The sequence below is a fragment of the Spea bombifrons genome, chromosome 2 (genome assembly GCF_027358695.1).
Source record: "Spea bombifrons isolate aSpeBom1 chromosome 2, aSpeBom1.2.pri, whole genome shotgun sequence".
Classification (NCBI taxonomy): Eukaryota; Metazoa; Chordata; class Amphibia; order Anura; family Pelobatidae; genus Spea; species Spea bombifrons.
Window position 1 is genome coordinate 93,755,181 of NC_071088.1, and position 23,845 is coordinate 93,779,025.

A 23,845-nucleotide genomic window follows, 5' to 3' on the forward strand; every position below is an offset into this window, starting at 1 on the left:
TGTGTATTGATGCCCCACCCCTTTTGTATTTAGCCAGCCAGCCAGCCAACCACCCCATTTATATTTATTTTGTAATGCCATAACCCAGCCAACCCCCTTTTGTATTATTTAATTTTTAATGATGTCCCTAGGCAATTCTTCCTCCACCTCCCTTGACTGTGGGTTCCTAATTTTTTGGAATACTTACACGTTTGCTTATTTTTCCTGTTCTCCTCCTACGTAACAATCCTCACATCTTGAAAGGGGTGGGACAAATAGCCTCACTGACACACTGCTACTGGGCGGCACGGTGTGTGCATGCCGACCCCTCCAAAATTTAGTAGGTGGCTGGCGGAGGCATTCTTACGGCCGCTTTGAACCTTGTGGCCACACGACGGCCGCTCTGAATGTTGGTCTGCCAGACTACAGACAGGCCGGCCGGGAAACTTCCCAGTTTCTTGATGGGCCAGTCCTGCCCAGACATAATTTGTCTGGTTACCCTAATGTACAATAACTAAGTATATAAGTATATTAAGTTTCTAAATGTCTATCTATCTATAAACTATTGGCATAGGCGTATTTTAGAACTTTCCAGGCCATCTGGATCTGTTCTGGGGGAGTGTCATGCCCCATCCAGGGTGCGGAGCTGCATATCTCTGGTTTTTCCCTGTTTTGCTACAATCCATTCCTGGATTTCCTTATGCTCTGTCCTGATCTTCTGATTCTTTGATTCTAGCCCTGCTCTTTGTTTCAGCTTCCGTTTCTTTTATAAGTTGTGTCCCACCCGTTATGTTTCTCTATTTATGTCAGATCTAGTGTGTAACATGTCCTGGTAATGTTTGAGGGCCGCTTTGCTCTGGCCCTGTACATGATCCTGACGTGTTCGTTATTTGCACCCACAGGTAATATGACCTTCACTATGTATGTATATATATATATATATATATTACCATGGTAAACAGCACCTACACTAACCCCAACTCCATTTTTTTGTGAGAGTTGCTGATTGTCGGCTTTTTCCTCATCTGACGCAGATGACTGTTTGCACATGCAAGCTCCTGTGTGTAACAGAAACACAACACGTTCCACAGAAAGAAGTTTAGCCTTTTATTAAACTTGGTTAACGGATCACCATATGGTTGAAAGCACATTTAAATACTTGGTTGATCCATATTTCATTATAGCAAAGACTCAATATGAGTATACATTTATTTTTAATGTACACTTTTTTCATTGGGATAATAATGACTTTGGGGTTATAAGAAAATTATTTTCTATTGGAATTCAATGATTGTATGGTAGTTCTTGGTTCTGAATAACTTGTTTCATTCATATGATCCTGTAACCAGTCAATATACATGGACACTCTGGTGTAAACACCATATTTGTCCTTGCTTGCACATCCTAGTCCCCAGCTGACAATACCAGTGAGGAAAAATGTATCCTTATACTTTGTGGCGTGCGGCCCTCCACTGTCACCTTTACACGCATCCTTGGAACCATCGGTGAAGCCTGCACAAAACATGTTTCTTGTAATATTTATATTAGTCTGCTGGATACAATCTTGTGTCTTCACTCTGGGCAGCTGCACTTTGTGCAATATGTCAGGGGTTACCCCACCCTCTAACAGGCGACCCCATCCAGTGACTGTTGAATACCTGATGGACATCAGCTCTTGTACAGCAAACCGTCTTTCAGGCAAACATAATGAAACCACATAGTCTGTATAATTAACTGGATGATCCATTTTAAGTAGAGCTATATCATTGTCATAATTTGAGCTTTTCCCAATATAGTTTTCATGTACTATGATTTGAGATATGTTCCTCTCTTGTTCTGTACCTTCAGCTTCGCTCAGTTTGTGTTCACCTTAAAAAACAAAACAAAACACAAAATCGTATTTGTAGAAGATAACTATATGATAAGTATACACCAGAGGATGGGAGCCAGTATAAAATGAAAGTGTCACTATACATTTATTTTATTGAGATATGTTATACATTTGAGTAGGCGTGGGCACACCAAGTTGTTGATTATCACCTATATAACTTTCAACTTTCCAAATAGGGGCACTTGTGGGTAGACTTGAGTCTAGAGGTCAGTATATTTAATGTACTTTATTTGCACAAATTTAATCCATTTTTTTAGTCTCTACACACAAATTATTCTGCCTTTTACAGCTGGAGCAGGGATGTATCTTGGTAGGGCCCGTCCTGTTCCTAACCCAAGGCAATGCCCTAGCTGTCCCCTACCAGAACATAGAAACATAGATTTGGACAGTAGATAAAAACCTTTCGGCCCATCTATCTGACCATTTTTGCTCAGTCCTTAATTACTCCTTGGTTTTGTCTTAGATACAGGATAACTTTATGCATATCCAATGCAAGTTTAAATTTTCTCACTACCATGTCTGATGGGAGGCTGTTCCATTTAGCTACCACCCTCTTGGTAAAGTAATACTTCCTTACATTTCATTCAAATGATACCCAAGAGCTACCAACGCCCACTTTGATGTGCACATGGGTACAGTAAATTCACTATAAAGGCTATGCCCACTAGGCACAGTGCTCCATAGTGTTTAAAGGCAGGTGACAAGTGAGCTCTCATCTCCCAACCAGTGCATGGAGCATGGAGAGCAATATACCCTTGGTTATGTGGGTGCTGCCTACCAGGAGCTGCTCTCTAGACCTTGTTGGCTTAGGCCTGTATTCACCACTGAGCTGGAGAACACTGTGACACTCTCATATCCAGCAAACATTCCTAAAAAGAGACACTAGGGTGGTATGCAGTAACACAAAGAATACTAATCCAGTTAAATAAGGCTGAATGTTAGTCCTTTTAGTAACAACATTGGACATAGACATAATCAGCTTCTAGTGATTTGGAGATCACACACGCAAATACCCAACTCTAGTGGGGTGGGGGATACAGTAGTTTCTGAGTTACAGACCCATTTTACCTCCCCATCTCTAAATTGTTGGTTCTGTATGAATAAAAAGATAATAATGATAATAATAATAATAATGATAATAAAACGCAGGTGTCCATCTATCAATGTACAATCAATCTATTCTATCTATGAAATATACAAAGAACAAGAGGTCACCCTCTGAGACTGGACGTCATAGACGACAAAAGAAGGGATTCTTTACAGTAAGGACAATAAAGGTATGGAATTCACTGCCATGGGAGGTGGTGTTATCAAATACATTAGATGCCTTCAAAATGGGTCTGGATATTTTTCTAGAAAGGCAAGACATACAGGGCTATAAATAGAATTAATATTTTAGAGCTTCTTGATCCGAGGAGAAATCTGTTTGCCTTTTGAAGTCAAGAAGAATATTTCCCCTTGATGGCAGAATTTGAAGTAGCTTAATTAGAGTTTTTTCCCTTCTTTTGGATCAAGAGTAGGAAGGTTTTTTTTCACCTTATTTACAATATTTACTATGTATCAGTCATATGATCATATGATGTATCAGTGTTATAACCATTGGTAAAATAGTTTTATTCTGCAATTTCAGCTAAATGTAGCCAAAGCACAGTTATTATTTGTGTATATTTTTTCAACCTAAGAAATATACTGGTACATACTCACCAAGGACAACAATTAGTTTTTTCATGATAGCTGATTTTACACAATGAGCTGCAGTGACAATCCAGTTTGGTGCTACTAACGTTCCGCCACAGATGAATGTTTTTCCGTGAAAGAGTGCAGCCTAAAAGTAAATTTTAACAAAAATATAACACTATTAGGGCTGCAACTAACGACACAATGAATTTGCATTTTGAAATTACTATGTGCAATGATTAAACAGGTGTTCTCACGATGTTTTATAACTAGTATTTTCAAAAACATAATATTGCATCTTCTGTTTTTAAGAATTTTCCCATAACATTTTCAGATACCTGCATATTAGCCATTTACACATGTTCTAACTGTTCCAGTCTAACTGTTCCACTTTTCAAACACTCTGATTTCTTAATGGCTTTTGGAAAACAATAAAATGTCTAATCCAAAGGGATAGTATGAATAATGAAAGCCTTTGGAGTAAAGGATTTCATTGGATAAGCAGGACTTAACTAGCCATAAACAGTAAATCCTCAAAGAAAACATTTATTTTTCAATGGGAGTTCCCCTTTAAAGGGGATAGCTTGCCGTGTCAGGGGGTCTAATAGCCATCATCACAGAAGTTGCAAAAGCCACCAGGCCTACCACTCTAGTGGACCCGGGCAGTGGCGTCTCCAGCTTTCATATTTAGGGGGGGCACATTGGGGGCCAGGGACCAAAGTAGGGGGGCCAATTATAAAACGGTACATATACACTATATATACATATATATATATATATATATATATATATATATATATATATACACACACACGTTAGACGTGCATTTTTAACTACATAATATGCACTTATCTCTTTGAAGTTAGCCCCTGCTGACAATATATATAAATATTAGACCCTGCTGCCGATATATAGAAATATTACACCCTGCTTCTGATATATATTAATATTAACCCCTGCTGGGGATATTTGTTGATATTAGCCCCTGCTGCGGATATATACTTATATTATACCCTGCTGCTGATATACATAAAAATTATACCCTGCTGCCGATATATATAAATATTTGACCCTGCTACCATTATATATTAATATTAGCCCCTACTGCCAATATATATTAGTCCCTGCAGCCAATATATATAATTAGCCCCTGCAGCCAATATATATATTAATATTAACCCCTGCTGCCGATATATACCGTATTGGCTCGGATATAGGCCGCCCCCGTATATAGGCCGCACCCTAAAAGTTTGGTGCTTTTTTAAAGAAAAAGTTTTTTTTCTTTAAAAAAGCACCAAAAAAAAACATGCTGCCACTGTCCTCCCCCCCGAGATATGCTGCCACTGTCCTCCCTCCCCGAGATATGCTGCCACTCTACCCCCCCCCGAGATATGCTGCCGCTGTCCTCCCTCCCCGAGATACGCTGCCGCTGTCCTCCCTCCCCGAGATACGCTGCCGCTGTCCTCCCTCCCCGCGATACGCTGCCGCTGTCCTCCCTCCCCGCGATACGCTGCCGCTGTCCTCCCTCCCCGCGATACGCTGCGCTCCCTCCCCGAGATCCGCTGCCCTCCCTCCCCGAGATCCGCTGCCCTCCCTCCCCGAGATCCGCTGCCCTCCCTCCCCGCGATACGCTGCCCTCCCTCCCCGCGATACGCTGCCGCTGTCCTCCCTCCCCGCGATACGCTGCCGCTGTCCTCCTCTGCCCCCCCTCCTCGACTTACCGGAGCAGACTCCCGGGTGTCTTCAGGGCCGGCGAGGGACATCTACGCAATACGCGTATGCAACTTCCGGTACCGTTACCGGAAGTTGCATTTGCGTATTGCGTAAATGTCTCCCGCCGGCCCCGCAAGACACCCGGGAGTCTGCTCCGGTAAGTCGGGGGTGGGCAGAGGTAAAACGCTTAGATAACCTCCCGTGCCGGCACCCCCCCCCCGTGGGAAGTGCTGGCAGGGGAGGCTGTCTGAGCGTATCGGGGAGAAGGATGCAGGTCCCCTGCACCGCTGCGGGGGATCTGTATCTTAACCCCGCTGCCTGCCCGGCGCCCGGGACTGCATGTCCCGGGCGTCGGGCGCTAGACCCCGAATATAGGCCGCACCCCCACTTTAAAAACTTAAAGTGGGGGAAAAAAGTGCGGCCTATATTCGAGCCAATACGGTATATAAATACTAGACCCTGCTGCCAATATGAATATAAATACTAGACCCTGCTGCCAATATATGTTAATATTAGCTCCTGCTGCCAATATATATGTTAATATTAGCTCCTGCTGCCAATATATATTAGCCCCTGCTGCCGATATATATTAATATTAGCCCCTGCTGCTGGTATATATTAATATTGGACCCTGCTGCCGATATATATTAATATTAGACCCTGCTGCCGATATATATAGTATTAGTCCCCGCTTCCTATATATATTAATATTAGCCCCTGCAGCCAATATATATATATTAATATTAGACCCTGTTGCCAATATATAAATATTAGCCCCTGCTGCCAAAACATATATAAATATTTGCCCCTGCTGCCAATATATTTTATAGTGAAAAATTTGGACCCTATCCAAGCATTTCCTTGGGCCCCGCTCAACGCTTCCTTGCATGCAATCACTCCCTCCACTACCACAACAAAAAAAAGAAATATTTCCCACACTGACTGCAGATCAGGGAAAGACTGTGAGAGTCAGTCCTGCACCGTGACATTGAGAGGTCCTCTCCCCTGTAATCATCCCCAGAGTCCCTTTATCCCCTCATTCACTAAACCATACCGCTCTTTTACTTACACCCTGTAGTTCAGGTATGGATCAAATAAACAACACATGGAAACAGCACATGCAACTAAATGAGATATATCAAAAAACAACTTGTATTTGCAGGTATACATAAATAATGTATGGAAACATAGCATTGCAGGTATAAACCAACAGAACACACAAACACAGCATTGCAGGTATAGATCAACTGGAAATCACATGTACACTCAGCACTGAAGGTATAGATCAAATAAACAACACATGGAAACAGCACTCCAGGTATTGATCAACTGAATAAGACATACAAATCCTATATTTGCAGGTAAACATAAATAATATATGGAAATATAGCCGATACAGATGAACAGAATGACACAAAACCCAGCTTTGCAGGTATATATCAATTGGAAATTACATATAAACTGTGCATTAAAGGTATAGATAAAACTAGGGCTGCAACAACTAATCGATAAAATCGATAATAATCGATAATGAAATTCGTTGCCAACGAATTTCATTATCGATTAGTTGAATCGATTATCGATTATAAAATGAGGGTTTTTTCAGAGCAAACGCTCAGAAAATACCCCTCATTGTATAATCCGTTTAGTCTGACTCACAGCAGCAGCTCCTACTTACCAGTCCCTCCCTGTAATCACTGTGACAACTGGCCCCGCCCCCTTCCTTCTCCCAGAAGGCCAGAACCACATGGCTGTGACACTCATCTAACTGTAAGTATAAAATTAATATTTGGGCTACTGAAAGTTAGGGGAGGTGGGGGTTAATTTAGGGGCAGATATGGTTAATGGGGTGTTTAGGGTTAATTTAGGGACAGCTATGGTCAATGGGGTGTTTAGGGGCAATTATGGTTAATAGGGTGTTTAGGGTTAATTTAGGGGCAGCTATGGTTAATGGGGTGTTTAGGGTTAATTTAGGAGCAGCTGTGGTTAATGGGGTGTTTGGGGTTAATTTGAGGCAGTTGTGGTTAATGGGGTGTTTAGGGTTAATTTAGGGGCTGTTGTGGTTGACAGGGTCTTTAGGGTTAATTTAGGGGATGCTGTGGTTAATGGGGTGTTTAGGGTTAATTTAGGGGCAGTTATGGTTAATGGGGTGTTTAGGGTTAATTTAGGGTAGTTGTTTTGATGGGGTATTTAGAGTTAATTTAGGGGTAGTTATGGTTAATGGGGTGTTTATGGTTAATTTAATGATGAGGACTGAGGGTTAATTTAATAAAGTTAACTTAAGGTGCAGTTAGAGATAAAGGGGGGCAGACTAAAGGGAATCTAAATCCTGGGGGCAGTGAAGATTAACCCAGTACTTATTTATAATAGTATGGTGTCAGTGTGCTGTGAACGGGTCTTTGACTCTATGAGGGGACTATGAGATATCTGGGGGGTATAAGGCATATCTGGGGAGGACGGAGTGACATATCTGGGGGTATAAGGCATATACATTATATAAGGCATATGTGGGGAGGGCAGTGTGGCATGTCTGGGGAGGACGGAGTGGTGTATCAGGGTGTATAAGGTATGTCTGGGGCCACAGTGGCATATCTGGGGGTAGAGTGGAGTGGGATATGTGGGGAGGGCAGCGTGGCATGTCTGGGGAGGATGGAGTGGTGTATCAGGGGGTATAAGGCGTATCAGGCACAGTGGCATATGTGGGGGTGGAGTGGTATATGTGGGAGGCAGCGTGGCGTGACATATGTGGGAGGCAGCGTGGCGTGGCATATGTGGGAGGCAGCGTGGAGTGGTATATGCGGGAGGCAGCGTGGAGTGGTATATGTGGGAGGCAGCATGGAGTGGTATATGTGGGAGGCAGCGTGGAGTGGTATATGTGGGAGGCAGCGTGGAATGGTATATGTGGGAGGCAGCGTGGAATGGTATATGTGGGAGGCAGCCTGGAGTGGCATATGTGGGAGGCAGCGTGGCATGTCTGGGAGGCAGCGTGGAGTGGTATATGTGGGAGGCAGCGTGGAGTGGTATATGTGGGAGGCAGCATGGAGTGGTATATGTGGGAGGCAGCGTGGAGTGGCATATGTGGGAGGCAGCGAGGATTGGTATATGTGGGAGGCAGCGTGGAGTGGTATATGTGGGAGGCAGCGTGGAGTGGTATATGTGGGAGGCAGCGTGGAGTGGTATATGTGGGAGGCAGCGTGGCATGTCTGGGAGGCAGCGTGGAGTGGTATGTGTGGGAGGCAGCGTGGCATGTCTGGGAGGCAGCGTGGAGTGGTATATGTGGGAGGCAGCATGGCATATGTGGGAGGCAGCGTGGCATGTCTGGGCTCAAATGTGCATAAATTGGGGGGGCTGGTTGGGAAATAAAGACAATAAATGCATTTTATCAAAGTTTTTTTTTATTCTGCTGTTTGTATTTAACATCATTTGTTTATTAAATTATTTTAAATAAATGAAAAATTTACATTCATTTTTTTTATCCGATTAATCGATTAATCGACAAAATAATCGGCCAACTAATCGATTATGAAAATAATCGTTAGTTGCAGCCCTAGATAAAACACCCTAAATTACAGGCATAGATCACTGGTCAGACACCCCAAAGCCAACCCTGGTGTCCACACTGCCCACATAAAACCCGACCAGCACCCAAATTACATATTGTGTCAACTTTGTCCCCAAACAGCTGAACGTACGCCAAGTTTGTCCCATAAACACCTCTCCCTCCTAATCTATCCTATCTACCCCTCTCCCTCCCAATCTATCCTATCTACCCCCTCTGCCTCCCTATCTACCACCTTTGCCTCCCTATCTACCACCTCTGCCTCCCTATATACCTACTCTCCCTCCCAATCTATCCTATGTACCCCCTCTCCCTCCCAATCTATACCTATCTACCCCCTCTCCCTCCCAATCTATCCCATCTACCCCCTCTCCCTCCCTATCTATCCCATCTACCCCCTCTCCCTCCCAATCTATCCCATCTACCCCATCTCCCTCCCTATCTATCATATCTATCCCATCTACCCCCTCTCCCTACCAATCTATCCCCTCTCCCTCCCAATCTATACCTATCTACCCCTACTCACTTCCTATCTACCTCTTCTGACTCTCTAACCCCCTCCTAACTTTCTACCCCCCTTTGAAGTTCACTTACCTTGGGCTTGTCCAGCGGTGAGATCGCGAGGTCTCTGTATCCCTGGTTCTGCAGTGTGCGCGGCTTCACTGCCGGGCGCCGGATATGACGACATATACCGGCGCTCGGCTTGAAATGCCGGCACTGCGACCAAGGCAGAGGCCTCGCGGTCGCGGAGAAGAGTGAGAGGCGCCGAACGGTTGCTGAGAACTTAATCCTCAGCGACCGCTCGGCGCCTCTCTTTCTCTCCTCCGGGTCTATTAAAAAAAAAGCCGGCGTTTCAATTGGGGGGCACACCGGGGGGCACAGTATGATGTTGGGGGGCCATGGCCCCCTCTGGCCCCCCCTGCCAACGCCACTGGACCCGGGCGACTACTTGTCCTCCACTTGCAGCTCACCCTGCATGTCAAAGGGCCTGCAGCTTTCTCTCTGGTACTTATACAGTCTTTGTGAGTGTGTTTATATTAATGTGTATGTGTAAGTGAGCATGAGTGTGTATGTGTACTTCAGTAGACATTTGTATGTGTGAGCGTGAATGTGTAAGTGTTTATGTGTTAGCGTTGATGTGTAAGTGTGGATTTGAATGTGTAAATCATAAATGCATTTGTGTACTTGTGTAAGTGTATGAATGTGTATGTAGTGTAAGAGAGTGTTAGCATGAGAGTGTTAGTGTGTGTTAGTGAGTATGAGTAAGTGTATGTCAGTGTAAGTATGTGTAAGCATGTTTATGTTTGTTAGCTTGAGTGTGTAAGTTTGTGTAGGTGTGTGTACATATTTGTTCCAGTGCATATGTTAAGAGTGCAACGGGTCGATGGGGCCACTTGGTTTTACTTGTTTTTCAAGCCAGAAGGTGCCAGTCCTGCTGCACGCTGTGTCTGACTGATCCAGCATGCAGGAAGTGAAATTCCTTTCACTTCCGTTGTGCTGGGTCAGTCTGCACAAAGAACAGAGAAAGGGAGACACACCATGCCTGCAGGTAATTGATGCGGGCAGGCTGTTTGGGGGCAAAGATGGCACAGGCAGGCTGTTTGGGGGAAATATGACACAGGTATGCTGTTTGGAGGCACAGATAATCTGGCTAGTGGCACTGACAAGCTGTATTGGGGAAAAATGGCACAGAGGCATTTATAAACTGTTTGGGGCTTGTGTGTGTGCAATCTGTGTCATATATATACATATATAATCAAAGGAAATGTTGGAGACCCCTGCAATGAAGTTTATTTTTGTAATGCTACTTTATAATTTAGATACTTATTTTTTAATAAAAAAACGGTGGCTTGTAGGGATTAAATTTTGATAAATAATCAACGTTAACTCAACTGCTTTCTTCCCAGTCCTGTTTTTACGACTGAAACCATTTCATATAAATTATTATTTTATTGCTTCCTTGTAAATTGTAAACACAAACTGGGTTTATTCTCTAAATTGAGGTCTAACTACCAAAGTAGTGCTAAAATTTGCTGCAATTGTGGAATTTCAATATACATGCCACAAAGGCTGAGCTGACCCTATATAATGCATAGTTCCTCCAGTGGAGTAACTTTCAACAACACTCACTTATTTCACCATGTACTATGAAGGGCCACCTCAACTCTTCTTGTAGGACAAATTTGCTAGAACCTGTAAGTTTTTTATTGTGAATAAACTCAAAAGCACATAATGCAGGTTTTAACTAAACTCTTTGGTAGTCAAACTTCAAACTTTACCACTATTATATATTCTTATTCAATTAATAAAGAAATCCTAAAAATCTTAAATAATGAATTTAAAATAAAACAGAGGATTCATTGATTTAGTGTCACTAAGCATTATGTTAGAACAAGAAATTTATGAAATGTGGGTTAGATTAACTGAATTCTTAGAATTCACAGAATCCTCACCAAGTCTTGGGGTTGCTTACCTGCCAAGGACATTCCCCTTTAGGACAATGTTCACCTCCCACAATTCGACCAAATTTCCTCTTATTCTTTAATATTGGAATTTTCCCACATGGATATAGCACTATTGGAAAAAAGAATGCACTTAAAGAAACACTTATGTTTAAATCATAAAATATTACATAATAGATAGCAACAGAATGGTTGCATTTACAGTTACTTAATTATTAGATGAGATAGTCTCTCTGTAGCTGCAATTAACAATCTTGATTTACGTGTTAAACATTTCTAGGGGGAAAATGATTACCGGTAATATTTTAATTCTGACACTCTTTAATACATACAATAGGTGAGCAGTCCCTATTTCAAGGAAGGAGTCTGCAGAATGCATGGGGGAGCCCTGAAGAAGGCACATTGTTGAGCAGTGAAACATAAGTCTCATACAACCTTGTTCACATGAGTAGATTGGGCCATTTAGTGAATGGGGAAAATTAGTTATTATGTGGTAGCATTTGGGGATTTACATGATGGATTTTCAGGAGTAGTAGGATATAAAGGCAGTTATGCAGGTGTTATCTACCTCGTTGTCCATGATTCTTTATCTTACTCTTTAGACTGGGTTAGTTAAGGTTTTATTTAAAGTAACATTTTATTTAAAGTCGGAAATATTTTTGCGCAAAGTACAAAATTAAAAAGACCTTGGCTTTAGCGTGTGTTGTTTAAAAGTTTATTTACTATCTGCTAAAATCCAGTTTTGCACAATAAAACAATGCACATTCATACAAAATGTGTTTTAGCCGACCCTAGCATGTTCAAACTTTGTGAAACTAGTTAGTTGGGAAAACTTACCAGTAGGTATGCATGATAATCCATCTTCTCCTAAAACGTAACCTTCTGCACATGAGCATGTCCGGATTGTAGATGGGGTGTCATTGCAGAAATGTTCACATTCTCCATTGTCATACATGCATCTCAGCAAATCATTTGTACCTGGAAACCATACATACATTAATGAAAACTACTTACTGGACAGATTATATATATGATAGTCTTAAAGCTATCCTAACTATTGAACCAGATCAAGCACTGCTTGGGGTTGGAATCCCTACGTCAGGAAACATGGGCAGACTAGATGGGCCAAGTCCTTCTTGTCTGCCTTCAAATTCTATGTTTCCATGTTTCAATGCTAATCTTGTCAATACTTGAGTAAAAATATGTGACATGGCATTATGCAAGCAATGTACCAATTTGATAAATGGGATAGATATGCTGTATGTATATAATGTAATTGGTAATGTGGTATTCTGCTAAAAACATGCTGGGCAAGCCATGTTCATATAAACTGTCTCAGAAATTCTGTATTTTAATGGTAATCATCAAAGTTCCTTTTTACTGGAAACACTTTGTAAATTCTGTACCATTTTCTTTCACAGTTATAATATGGATACAATGCCCCCTACTGATATTGCAGGTTTAGGCAATAAATGCATTATCTTATTCCTTATCCACTTCATTGGGGGATGAGTTTAGGGAATAAACCCATATACCGACCATGACACCAAAAGTTGTCCGAAGAGGGACAATTATGTTTTAAGGGGTATAGTTAGATGTACTGCTAGAGGGAGGGGATTTACCAATATTTTATAGCATTTATAAGATGGATAGTTTATTTTATTTACACAATTTAGATTAAAACAATTTCCTGGTATTATTAATGCTGTCAGTCTGTTAGTCTGGACTGCACTTGAAAGGTATGGAAAAACAAGTGATATAAATTCTGGTGTTAAAGACAGAATAGTAGTGTGGCATGTTTCTATTTGTATCCAAGAAGTATCCAAGAAGTTCATACTGTAAAATATTGGGTATAATAAGCACAATGAGCTCCTTTTTCAAGAGTCATGATGTCATTTCCCAGGCAGCGTGTAAAGGACCAAAGGCTGCAGGAGAAGAGACCTGCACCAATGCTGTGGACCATGGCTCCTCAAGGGATGTAGTTTCTACATGTATAAGTGTCAGTGTATGTGAGTGTGAGTATATGTAAACGGGTGTATGTTTGCAATCGTAGAAATAACCTGTGAAGCTGGAGTTATGGGTTCATTTACACAAGTACTTCATTTTTTTTTCCTACAAAAAGTTTTGTAAAGTTATGCCTGTGTGTATTATACACAGGTGCGTATTATACCTGATGTTTACAGATATGCCGCTGCTTTCCATATGAAGCCTATTATAGGCATATAAAAGTATAGAGTATAGACAAGTCCCTACAATGTATAATAACCTTTTCCTGTTTTACTCACTTTGCTCGCAGTTTCGGCCTTCATAAGGTATGGGGCAGCTGCACACGTATGACTGGAACTGATCAAAGCAGGTCCCTCCATTTTTACAAGGGTTGGACAGGCATTGGTCCTCATCTGCAAACATGCCTCAGATTAGGTTTGTCCCCACACACCATTTTAAATGTGCCTTTTCTGTTTATTTTACTTCAACATGCATGTACAATAAAGCATACCTGTGTAAGTCTTCCAAAATTCTTTCTGGGGAAAACAGAAATTAAAAAGTGTTATTTGTTTTGAATTTTACAAAGGCGATGTATTAGACATTATTATTATTATATTATTATTATTTAATCCTACGATTTTATAACAAGACACGGAGGCTCCTATTGCTTTACTCTTTCTTTACTGGAACAAATAGCAGCAAGAAAATTTAACAGAAAAAATAAGAACAGTACATGGCCCCAACAGCCAATCATCACACAGTATACAGTATAACACAGGTCTCCTCCCGGAAATCCTCCTCTTTCTTTGCTGCTCACTGGATCAGATAAGTATCATCCAGTGTATTTGCTCTACAATTGCTCTGTATACCGTTTTTATTTGGTTATATATATTTTCTGCTTGTTTCCTGGTCTTGGTTTTGATTTATCGTATTTATTTTATCGTATTTATTCATTTTTTATGCTCGTTATTTCCTTGGTTTCCATTCGGTTGCAATTATTTTAGGTGTTCTTCCCCCGTTTCGGGTTATTATTCCAACTTATTTTACTTATCTCGGGTTTCCTCCAGGGCCGGCAGATTCAGGGGCCGTCTGGCCGGCCGTAATGCATTCAGTTCTTCCAGAACTTCCAGAGGCGCCTTCACACAACTCCCTCCTCGTCGGGAGTTCAAACAACCCTCACCGTTCTTCCCTTCCCGAGCCAGACCGTGGCGATCCAGGGGTTCCGGAAGAGGTCATCGACGTCCCTATGGTGAGTACACGACTAACCATCCCTTTTTTCCCTCTTCAGGTGGGCGGTCGTCTCCGTCATTTTTTCCAATCTTGGAAGGAGCTTACGGCAGATACGTGGGTTCTAAATTGTGTCCGAGGTTACACGATAGAACTGACCTCTTACCCGCATCAGCGGATACTTCCCTCTCCTATTGTGTTTTCCCAGCAGGATCAACTGCTCGTAGACGCCGAATTGACCTCTCTGAGGAACAAAGGCGCTATAGAGGTGGCCTCCGACGAAAGTCCAGGTTATGTCAGCAACATATTTCTTGTCCAAAAGAAGGGCGGCGGGTTCCGTCCGGTAATCAATTTAAGATCATTAAACCTGTTGGTTCGTTACAGGCATTTCAAGATGGAGGGGATTCATCTCCTTCGCGATTTGTTGCTACGGAACGATTGGATGGTGAAATTGGATCTGCAGGATGCCTACCTCACGGTCCCCATGGCGGAGCGGTCGAGAGATCTCCTTCAATTTTACTGGAAAGCGCGGAAATGGCGCTTTACATGTCTTCCGTTTGGGCTCTCGTCGGCTCCTTGGTGTTTCACCAAGTTGCTTCGTCCTGTGGTATCGTGGCTTCGCACGCAAGGGGTGAGACTCATCATTTATTTGGACGACATCCTGATCATGGCTCAGGATCGTCATACTCTACTATCTCATCTCCACTTGTCAATTTCCTTCCTTTCGGAACTAGGTTTCCTCATAAACGAGGAGAAATCCTGTATGACACCTTCCCACAGGATGGAGTTTCTGGGATTCATGGTGGACGCAGATCTAGAGATGCTCAGTCTCCCGACTTCCAAGATTCGGTCTATTCGCAAGGAACTGACTCGTGCTCTACGGCGCCCGGCCATCTCGCTTCGTTTCCTAGCCAGGATTGTGGGTTTGCTCACATCTTCGATCCAAGCGATCTTTCCGGCTCCGCTCCACTATCGGGCTCTCCAACGTTTGAAAATCGCTCATCTTCGCGAAGGAGCCTCCTATGCAGACCTGGTTTCTCTGGACGCGGATTCGAAGGTCGAGTTGCGATGGTGGATACGGAATCTGGAAGCGTGGAATGGCAAGGCCATTGTCGGGCCTCGTCCGGATTTCACCATCGATTCGGATGCCAGCCTTCACGGTTGGGGTGCTCATTGCGAAGGTCTCACTACGGGAGGCAGGTGGTCTCCGGAAGAAGCCGGTCTTCATATCAACTCTCTGGAGTTACTGGCCGGGTCCTTCGCAGTCCGCAGTTTCTCCAAGGATCATGCCAACATCTGCATCAGACTCCGGATGGACAATGTTTCGGCAGTGCGGTACGTCAATCATTTCGGCGGAACCCACTCCAAGTCCCTGGCAGATCTGGCTCGACACTTCTGGGACTTCTGCCTCAGCAGGAACATTGTGGTCCAAGCGGAGTACCTACCTGGTTTGCACAACTCGGTGGCCGATTGGTTTTCTCGATATCTACGGGACTCCAGCGATTGGAGATTGGATCCAGAGGTGTTCCGTTCTATCGCTTCAATCTGGGGTCCTTTTTGTACGGACCTGTTCGCGTCCAGACTCAACACGCAGCTTCCACGTTATTTCAGCTGGAGACCCGATCCAGAAGCGTTGGCGGTGGATGCGTTCGCACAGGATTGGGCCGGGGGCACCCAATATGCGTTTCCCCCGTTTTCCATGATACCACGTACCTTACTGCAGATTCGACGCCAGGGTGTTCGTCTGGTGCTCATCACCCCGCTTTGGAGGTCTCAGCCATGGTTTCCTCCACTGTTGGAGTTGTCGGTCGATCCTCCCAGGTTGTTACCCCACTCACCTCTTCTTCTGCTGAGTCCGGAGGGTCATTCTCATCCTTTGATTCTGGACGGGTCGCTACGCCTGGTGGCGTGGCTGCTTTCCGGGGACCTTGGTCATTCCACGGTCTTTCGGACACGACTTCGCGACTCTTGGCAGAGTCATGGGCCCCAGGAACCAGGAAGGCGTATGGATCAGCTTGGCGAGTTTGGTCTGGTTGGTGCTTGGCTAGGGACTTGGATCCCTCTTCTGCACCTCTGAATGCGGTTCTTCAGTTTCTTTCGTCTCTCTTTGATGAAGGCAGGGCTTACCGTACCATCAACGTCTACCGGTCGGCGATTTCAGCGTCTCATGATGGCTTCAATGGTGGTCCGGTAGGACAACATCCGCTGGTTTGTCGATTGATGAAGGGCGCCAGGCTTAGCAGGCCTCCCCGCCCTCGGTATTCGACTACGTGGGATGTTTCTTGTGTCCTTTCCTTTTTAGCTTCTTGGCCGCGGAATGAGGACCTTTCTCTGAAGGACTTGTCGGCTAAATTACTTACCCTGCTATGTCTAATTTCCTGTAAGAGGGTAGCGGATGTTCGTGCCTTGGATATTGACAGTCGCTCTTTTGACCCTTCGGGGGTTACTTTTAATATTTCCAGGCGTACTAAGACCTCTATCAAGTCTGTTTCTTACCCGGCGTTTCCATCTTCTCCTTCATTGTGTCCTGTTGCCTGTCTTAAGGAATATGAACTTCGCACAGCTCCATTGCGTTCGGGCTCTTCTCCCAACCTTTTTATTTCCTTCAAGGCTCCTTTCGCTCCAGTTTCCTCTACGACCTTGGCCCGATGGTTGAAGAGAGTCCTGGGTCTGGCTGGAGTGGACACCTCTGTGTTTGGGGCTCATTCCTCTAGATGTGCGGTGGCCACGAAAGTCATCAGTCTTGGTGGCCGCCTAGAGGATTTAATGAAGGCGGCGGACTGGTCCAGGCCGTCTACTTTTAAGGAGTTTTATTTTCGACCTTCGTCACACATGTTTGCTCCTATTGTTGCTCAGCTTTGAACTTGCAATAGGAGCCTCCGTGTCTTGTTATAAAATTGCATGATTTTACTATTACCATGACGTAAAGTCATGATTTTATTAAAGACACGGAGGCGAGTATTGCTTCCCACCCTTTTTCCGCTACGTGGGACTCGCTCCCGCCCGATTGTTATGGTTTGTATGCTGGTAATGTTATTTATGCCTTCTTTATTGCTTATTTATTGCTGATTTTATCTCGTTTTTACTCGAGGCTGTCTGGTCATGTATTTCCTTTGTTCTTCTTCAACTATGGTTTATGCCATTTATGTGTTATTGGATGTCCTGCTATCCATTTATGGACACTGGAATTAACCTGTAGATTCTTGTTTTTTCTTATGCCCCTACAGCTTGACCTACTTGTGAGAGTTCTTCGTTCCCACTTTGTTCTACGGATGTTCCGGTTTTTGGTCCTCTCTTACGGCGGATGTTTCGTATTGTGGTTCTGACCCAGTTCGCCTATCAAAGAAAGAGGAGGATTTCCGGGAGGAGACCTGTGTTATACTGTATACTGTGTGATGATTGGCTGTTGGGGCCATGTACTGTTCTTATTTTTTCTGTTAAATTTTCTTGCTGCTATTTGTTCCAGTAAAGAAAGAGTAAAGCAATACTCGCCTCCGTGTCTTTAATAAAATCATGACTTTACGTCATGGTAATAGTAAAATCATGCAATTATGCCCATCCAATTTAAGCATCCTGTATTTACTAAGGTTAACACTTGGATACATGAGGATAATTCACTATTTTATCATGTTTAGTTTGACATCTAAGTCACTCTGTGTTGAAAAAATAGACCAGGCTGGATATTTACTGGAGTTTAAGTTTTATGTGTCCTGTCAGTGGCCATAATGTTATCGCTGATTGGCGTATATACACATATAAATGAATGTGCAACATGTACTGCACTGAGTAAGGACCAAACACAAGAGTATAAGACAAGACTAAGGGCTGATTAAGTTCTAACCCCTTACATCAGGAAAATAGGCAGACTATATGGGCTGAATGGTTCTTATCTGCCGTCAAGTTCTATTTTTCTAAGAGACTTCTGATGTTGCTCTGCAGACCACAGGGTTCAAGAGTGGGAATAACCTTTATGTAATTAACAAACAGGTCCATTGGCACTAATAAGAGATCAACTTCAGAAAAACATTTCTAATTTCGCAAGTCAGTATAGAAGAAATACTCAAAACAGAGTTGGTGTTTACATACAGTACGACGATCATCCTTAAAGATTTCTTTGGCTTCCTCATATGAACAGGTCTCTTCTATACATTCTCGCTCCAAGGATCCCGGCTTTAGCTCTTCAAACCAAGAATTGGCTCTCTTTGTTCGGGTTTTCAAAATAGTGGCTGCTTCTTTAGCCTGTAAAAAAACTTTAAAGTGGCACTGGATTAATCAATGCTTGGCTTAAAGCAGAAAAAAACAAAGATCATCTGATTGACATCTGAATATTACAATACTTGTGATCAACTTCCAGTTGAAGCACTTCCTCTTTGTCTGGACAGGGTAGCTTACCCCCATATACCCTGCTAATTAAGGCCATTTTAGGCTAGTCCTGTCTCCACATCATCCCACTCCCTTGGAGGGAGAGCTCCATGTAGCCTACGTTGGGAAGTTCACAGGTTTGATTCTGTTATTGTGTTACATTAATCAAATGGTCTTATGATCACTCAAACTGCATAGACATGGTTAGATTACCCTTTGGGCCCATCAAATATTAATGAATCTTTTGGGACATGTATGGAGACCCAAACAGCTTGGATGTGGCTAGCTCTTTTCCCCTCATGATAAGCCAAGCCAAGCCAAGAAAAGTATTAGCACCAGCCCACACCAGTTACCTAGCTCCATTGTTGCTATTCTATATTGTCACCGGAGTAAATGATTAGCCCACCACACTGCAGCTGTGATCCTTTTTAATAAACATTAGTTGCAAATGCATTGATGAATTAATTAGATTCCCCCTTTGTATTTGTTCTCTTTAAACTTAGAAAGCAAAATACTGGTAAACAAAGGGCAGTTTTCTATAAATATTTGAAACATAAACCTCCTACCACCAGCAACTTGGCTGGCAGAAGGCGCACTCGGCCAAACACATGGCTTGATTTTATTGATTTTAACAGAAACGTTTTCCTGCCAGTGACTGGCTGTTACAAGCATTAACTGTGTATAGAGAACAGAGAACTGGCACCCATTTTTACACACAATTTCACATTTGCATAGACTCACACACTAGCACACATGCACACACATACTCAGTAACACACACTTACACCCTCACACTAACATAGACTTTACTCATGTTAACACATACTCCCTCTCACACCCACTTATGCATGCACATCCATGCTCACACATACACATTCATACTTATACACAAACACTTCTAAATACAATCTCACTCTAAAATAGATAGTCACATATATACCGTATGCTTCCTTACTCACTTACTCACCCCCTTACCTCACCTGCAGCTTTCTCTTGATTTGTGAGCAGCCTCACATTGAACCATAGGATCATGTAACATTGCATTACGTGACCCCGCTGTGTCCCTGACACCCCTGCACCCAGGTTAGCTGTATATAATTTACAATGGATAGCACTGTAAAAATGTGCCTGTTTATTCAGTTTCTTTAAATAAGTATTTTGTTATATGTGTGAATATGGTTTGTACAGAAAGCCCAACTTGACTTGAAAAACCCAATCTATAATTAGTTTTGAAAACAAAATTCGGAAAGAAGGAAATCACGTATGAAAATGCTTGTTAAGTATAAACCGCCTTGCACTTTAGGGGTCAATACAATGGTACTTTTAACCCCTAAGGTTACATTTTCCAGTGTGATGACCCAGGGGATGTGTTTAGTTTGATTGCTACACTCCATTATTATTATGTTTAAGAATACATTGGGTAAAGAGGGTCCTGCTCGCAATATTACGATCTAGAGGACATCTAGACTAGAGAGCCACATTCAACAAAATGAACTTATTATCTCTTGCCACATACACTCCTCAGGCAGAGAAGTAAAGGAATTTCAAAGTTATGCCAATAGAAGAGTCTTAGAAAAAAAAATTAATTTAATTTATAGGAATTCTATTCATTTTTCATAAGACCATAAGACACATGAGGACTATTGCATATCTCTAGAACTTCATTTAAGTGCCCCTAAAATGTAGCGTCACTGCTCTAGAATTCCTAAACTTCAAAGTAAACGCTTCTGAACATCTATCACTAGCCAGCATTTGCCTGATGTGACAGCCGGTCAGGGCCTAGTATACCTTGGAGGGTTTTTCATGACGAAATCTGACAATTCTGATCCAATTTCTGAATTTCTTTTTAATAAAAAAAAGGATAATTCCCCCTACTTTACTGAGAAGGTGGCAAATAAATGGAACAGCCTCCCAGCAGAAGTGGTAGCTGCTAATACTGTGAATACTGCATGTTCCTGATCCACTTCAATGGACATTTATTTTGAATAGCGACTTGAATTCAACCATCCTGTAAGTGCTTTTTTAACTTGCGCACATACTATTAAGGAAGATACTGCACCATATGGTTGTTTTCTTTATTTTATGCTCTTAGAGATTTTAAAGAATAAAGAACAGTCTTCATACCTCAGACGAGCCTGTTGTGCTGGCACTGTTTGTGAGTGCATTTTACACCTTCTACATATCTTATTGTTTTTGACAATATTACACTATCAGATTATTTCTTTTTTCTATGTACACATGCGCCCCGAATTTTGCTGGTTTTGTGAGGTAATTTAAGCCTGCATGGGACAGATATGAAGCGATCCTGAGTTTTTACATAAGGAAAATGGGCAGACAAGATGGGCTGAATGGGTCTTCTCTGCCGTCAATGGGTTTCTTTTCTGTTAAATAGCACATTTATAATCCCAACAATTTCTAGCTTTGTGGCACTTTTTCAAAGGGCCGGTACACGGTGTGCACACAATTCACTACAATCCTTCTGCTTTTGTAATTCTACAAATTTGGTAAAAAGTTGGAGCGGTTTGTTCTGCCCTTATGTGACCAGGACATTGGGTCTTCTGTTTAAATTGCAACTTCTGATAGGGGAGGAATTTATTCCCAATGTTTAAATGTAGCATACGTAGATAATTCCGAAAGTACTGCAATCTTTTAAATAATAATAATAATAATAATAATAAACATACAACCAACTAGATTTATAGACGCTATAATGTTACGGTGAAAAATTGAAACGTTAAAGAAGTCCATCGAGGTTATGTAATGCTGACCCGAAGGCACCGAGCAGCTACGGTATCAGCAACTGCCCTCCCTTCTCTAAAGATAAGATGAAAAGAAATAAGATAGGGACGCATTATATATGTTACTATTAAACGCGCAGCTTTCATGACGTACCTGAAACCGTTTGGAGAGGCACGTAGAGAATGATCAGGCAGAAGCACAGGGATTTAAGCTGTCCCAGGTCCATAGTGGAGGACATGTATTCCTATTGCAAAACACTAAACATATTGTCAGCCTGTCCAAAGTTCTTTGTTTAAACATTTGGGATGGGGGGAGGGCCTAGCTAGCATTGCACAAGATTGACACAACCATTAGAAGTAGGATGTGTTCACATTGTTCTATTGATGAGCCACATCTCATCGAGCAGAAGTAGAAACCCTATTGCAAGACAGCAGCCATTGCCATCAACCCCCCCCATCATCTAAGAGACTGAATGGTACCCCAGGGCAAGAATACCCTTTGAACCCTCCTACCCAATGTTTTAGCCATTTTAGATGGTATTATTGTGTGTTTACATATTTTCATTCATAAATCTGTATTCTACTTTGGCTTGCTGTTTTAGCAGTGTGTGTGTGTGTGTGTGTGTGTGTGTGTGTGTTACACTCACATCCAAACATTCTGTGTTCTTACATCATGGTAGAAAAGAGTGATGCAGGAATTTAAATGAAATTAGCTGATATATCAACAATATAATGGTTGACAGCTGATGTAACCTCACTATATTCTTTTATTCAGGAATTGAGGCCATTTCCTCTACTCTTTTTCACAATCTATTTTTTGAACAAGTGAGACTTTGATGCAGAAGGAAGATCATTGATTAACTAAACTTGGAGGAGATGCCAGTAAGAGAGGCTGGGATTTGCTTTCAGGAGACTATGTACAGTAAATGCTTGGGGGGTGAATATCTTCCAACAAACAGCTTGGAACCCCTGGCAGTAGGAAGGGTGGTGCTTTTATGTGCCCATTTTACCTGATATTAGACCCAGATCCTAATCAGCCCTTGATCTTGTCAGATTCAGAATCGCTTTGTGCCTAGCCCATGCATGTTTAAAATCCTTTACTGTATTATCCTCTACTACCTCTAATGGGAGGCTGTTTCATTTATCTACCATCAAGTACTCACTGCTGATGCTTTTTTGGGGCAGACGACTATCCATTTAATAATCCTTTTTTTATTTTACCTTACGTCTATTGCATCAATTGATGGTGTTCCTTGTCACTTTGCGATTAATCACAGCAGGCATCATAATGTTAAACCCCATCTCAATTTATGATTCCTTATTTTCTCCAAGTAAAGGGCTCCACTTCACATTTTTAACAACGGTCTTTGTTGTGTAACCTTAATAACCCAATTCACAAAATATATAAAGCAATGCATAATAATAACAATCCAATGCATCTGAGAGCCCCAAAACAGTCACTTACTCAATCACCCATTATCCAATTCATCCTACATTCATATCACACGTCAGAGCCACCAGTGACCCGCACCACTAAGCCATTGTTTCAGTTTCTCAATAATATAACATGGTATATAAATGGGATTTAGATTGGTTTTATATAGAATACATTTTAAGGAGATTCGGCAGGAGCTGGCGAGATGTAACCATCAATCCTTCATTACATAATATATACATTCTGTACTGAAATTTACAACGCAATAGAAAGAAAAAAAAAAACTACAAGATGAGACAAGTTCTTGGAAAAAACACAGATCTAGCAGAACAGACATATAATGGATATTTTTAATTTTAACAAGGTGTTTTTCACAATATATTTAAGAGCAAATATTTTACAAAATATTTACAAATAACTTACAATGTAGAGATGCCAAAAACGTGTGCAAATTGCTATCGTATACAAGGATCGTATAGTATCTAGCAATGGTCAAAAGGGGGGCAACCGATTGTCACAAGGTCCTGAAATGCTTAATTTTATTTTACAGTCTTCAAAACAGTGAAAAATATTTGTATACTGAAAAACAAAAAAATATGTAGCTAAAGGTGTTTGCCCAATGTCCCAGTTCTGCGAATTGTCAATGCTGGTCTCTGAAGGTTTTAGTACTTCCCATACCATCATAGGGATTTATTCATTGAAGCGAGCAGCAGAGTTTGTAGGAAAGCTCCAGTGTGGACTTAACAACTTCACTATACATTATGGAGATCCAACCCCAGTGAGCTTCTGCTGTGGAAGAGATTGACTGGCCCTGTC

The 23,845-nt window shown here is 42.1% G+C and overlaps 1 protein-coding gene across 1 annotated transcript; it reads right to left on the bottom strand.

Annotated features, from left to right (window-relative positions):
- Positions 1-1,073: 1,073 nt before the first annotated feature.
- F7 (coagulation factor VII) lies at positions 1,074-21,883 on the bottom strand. The gene is made up of 8 exons (XM_053455245.1): positions 21,749-21,883; positions 18,581-18,744; positions 13,779-13,803; positions 13,567-13,680; positions 12,119-12,259; positions 11,293-11,393; positions 3,575-3,695; positions 1,074-1,848 (listed from the first exon to the last, which is right to left on the bottom strand). Exons 1-8 carry the CDS (start codon positions 21,831-21,833, stop codon positions 1,247-1,249), a joined length of 1,353 nt encoding a protein of 450 aa, XP_053311220.1. The 5' UTR covers positions 21,834-21,883; the 3' UTR covers positions 1,074-1,246.
- Between the last annotated feature and the right edge of the window lie 1,962 nt (positions 21,884-23,845).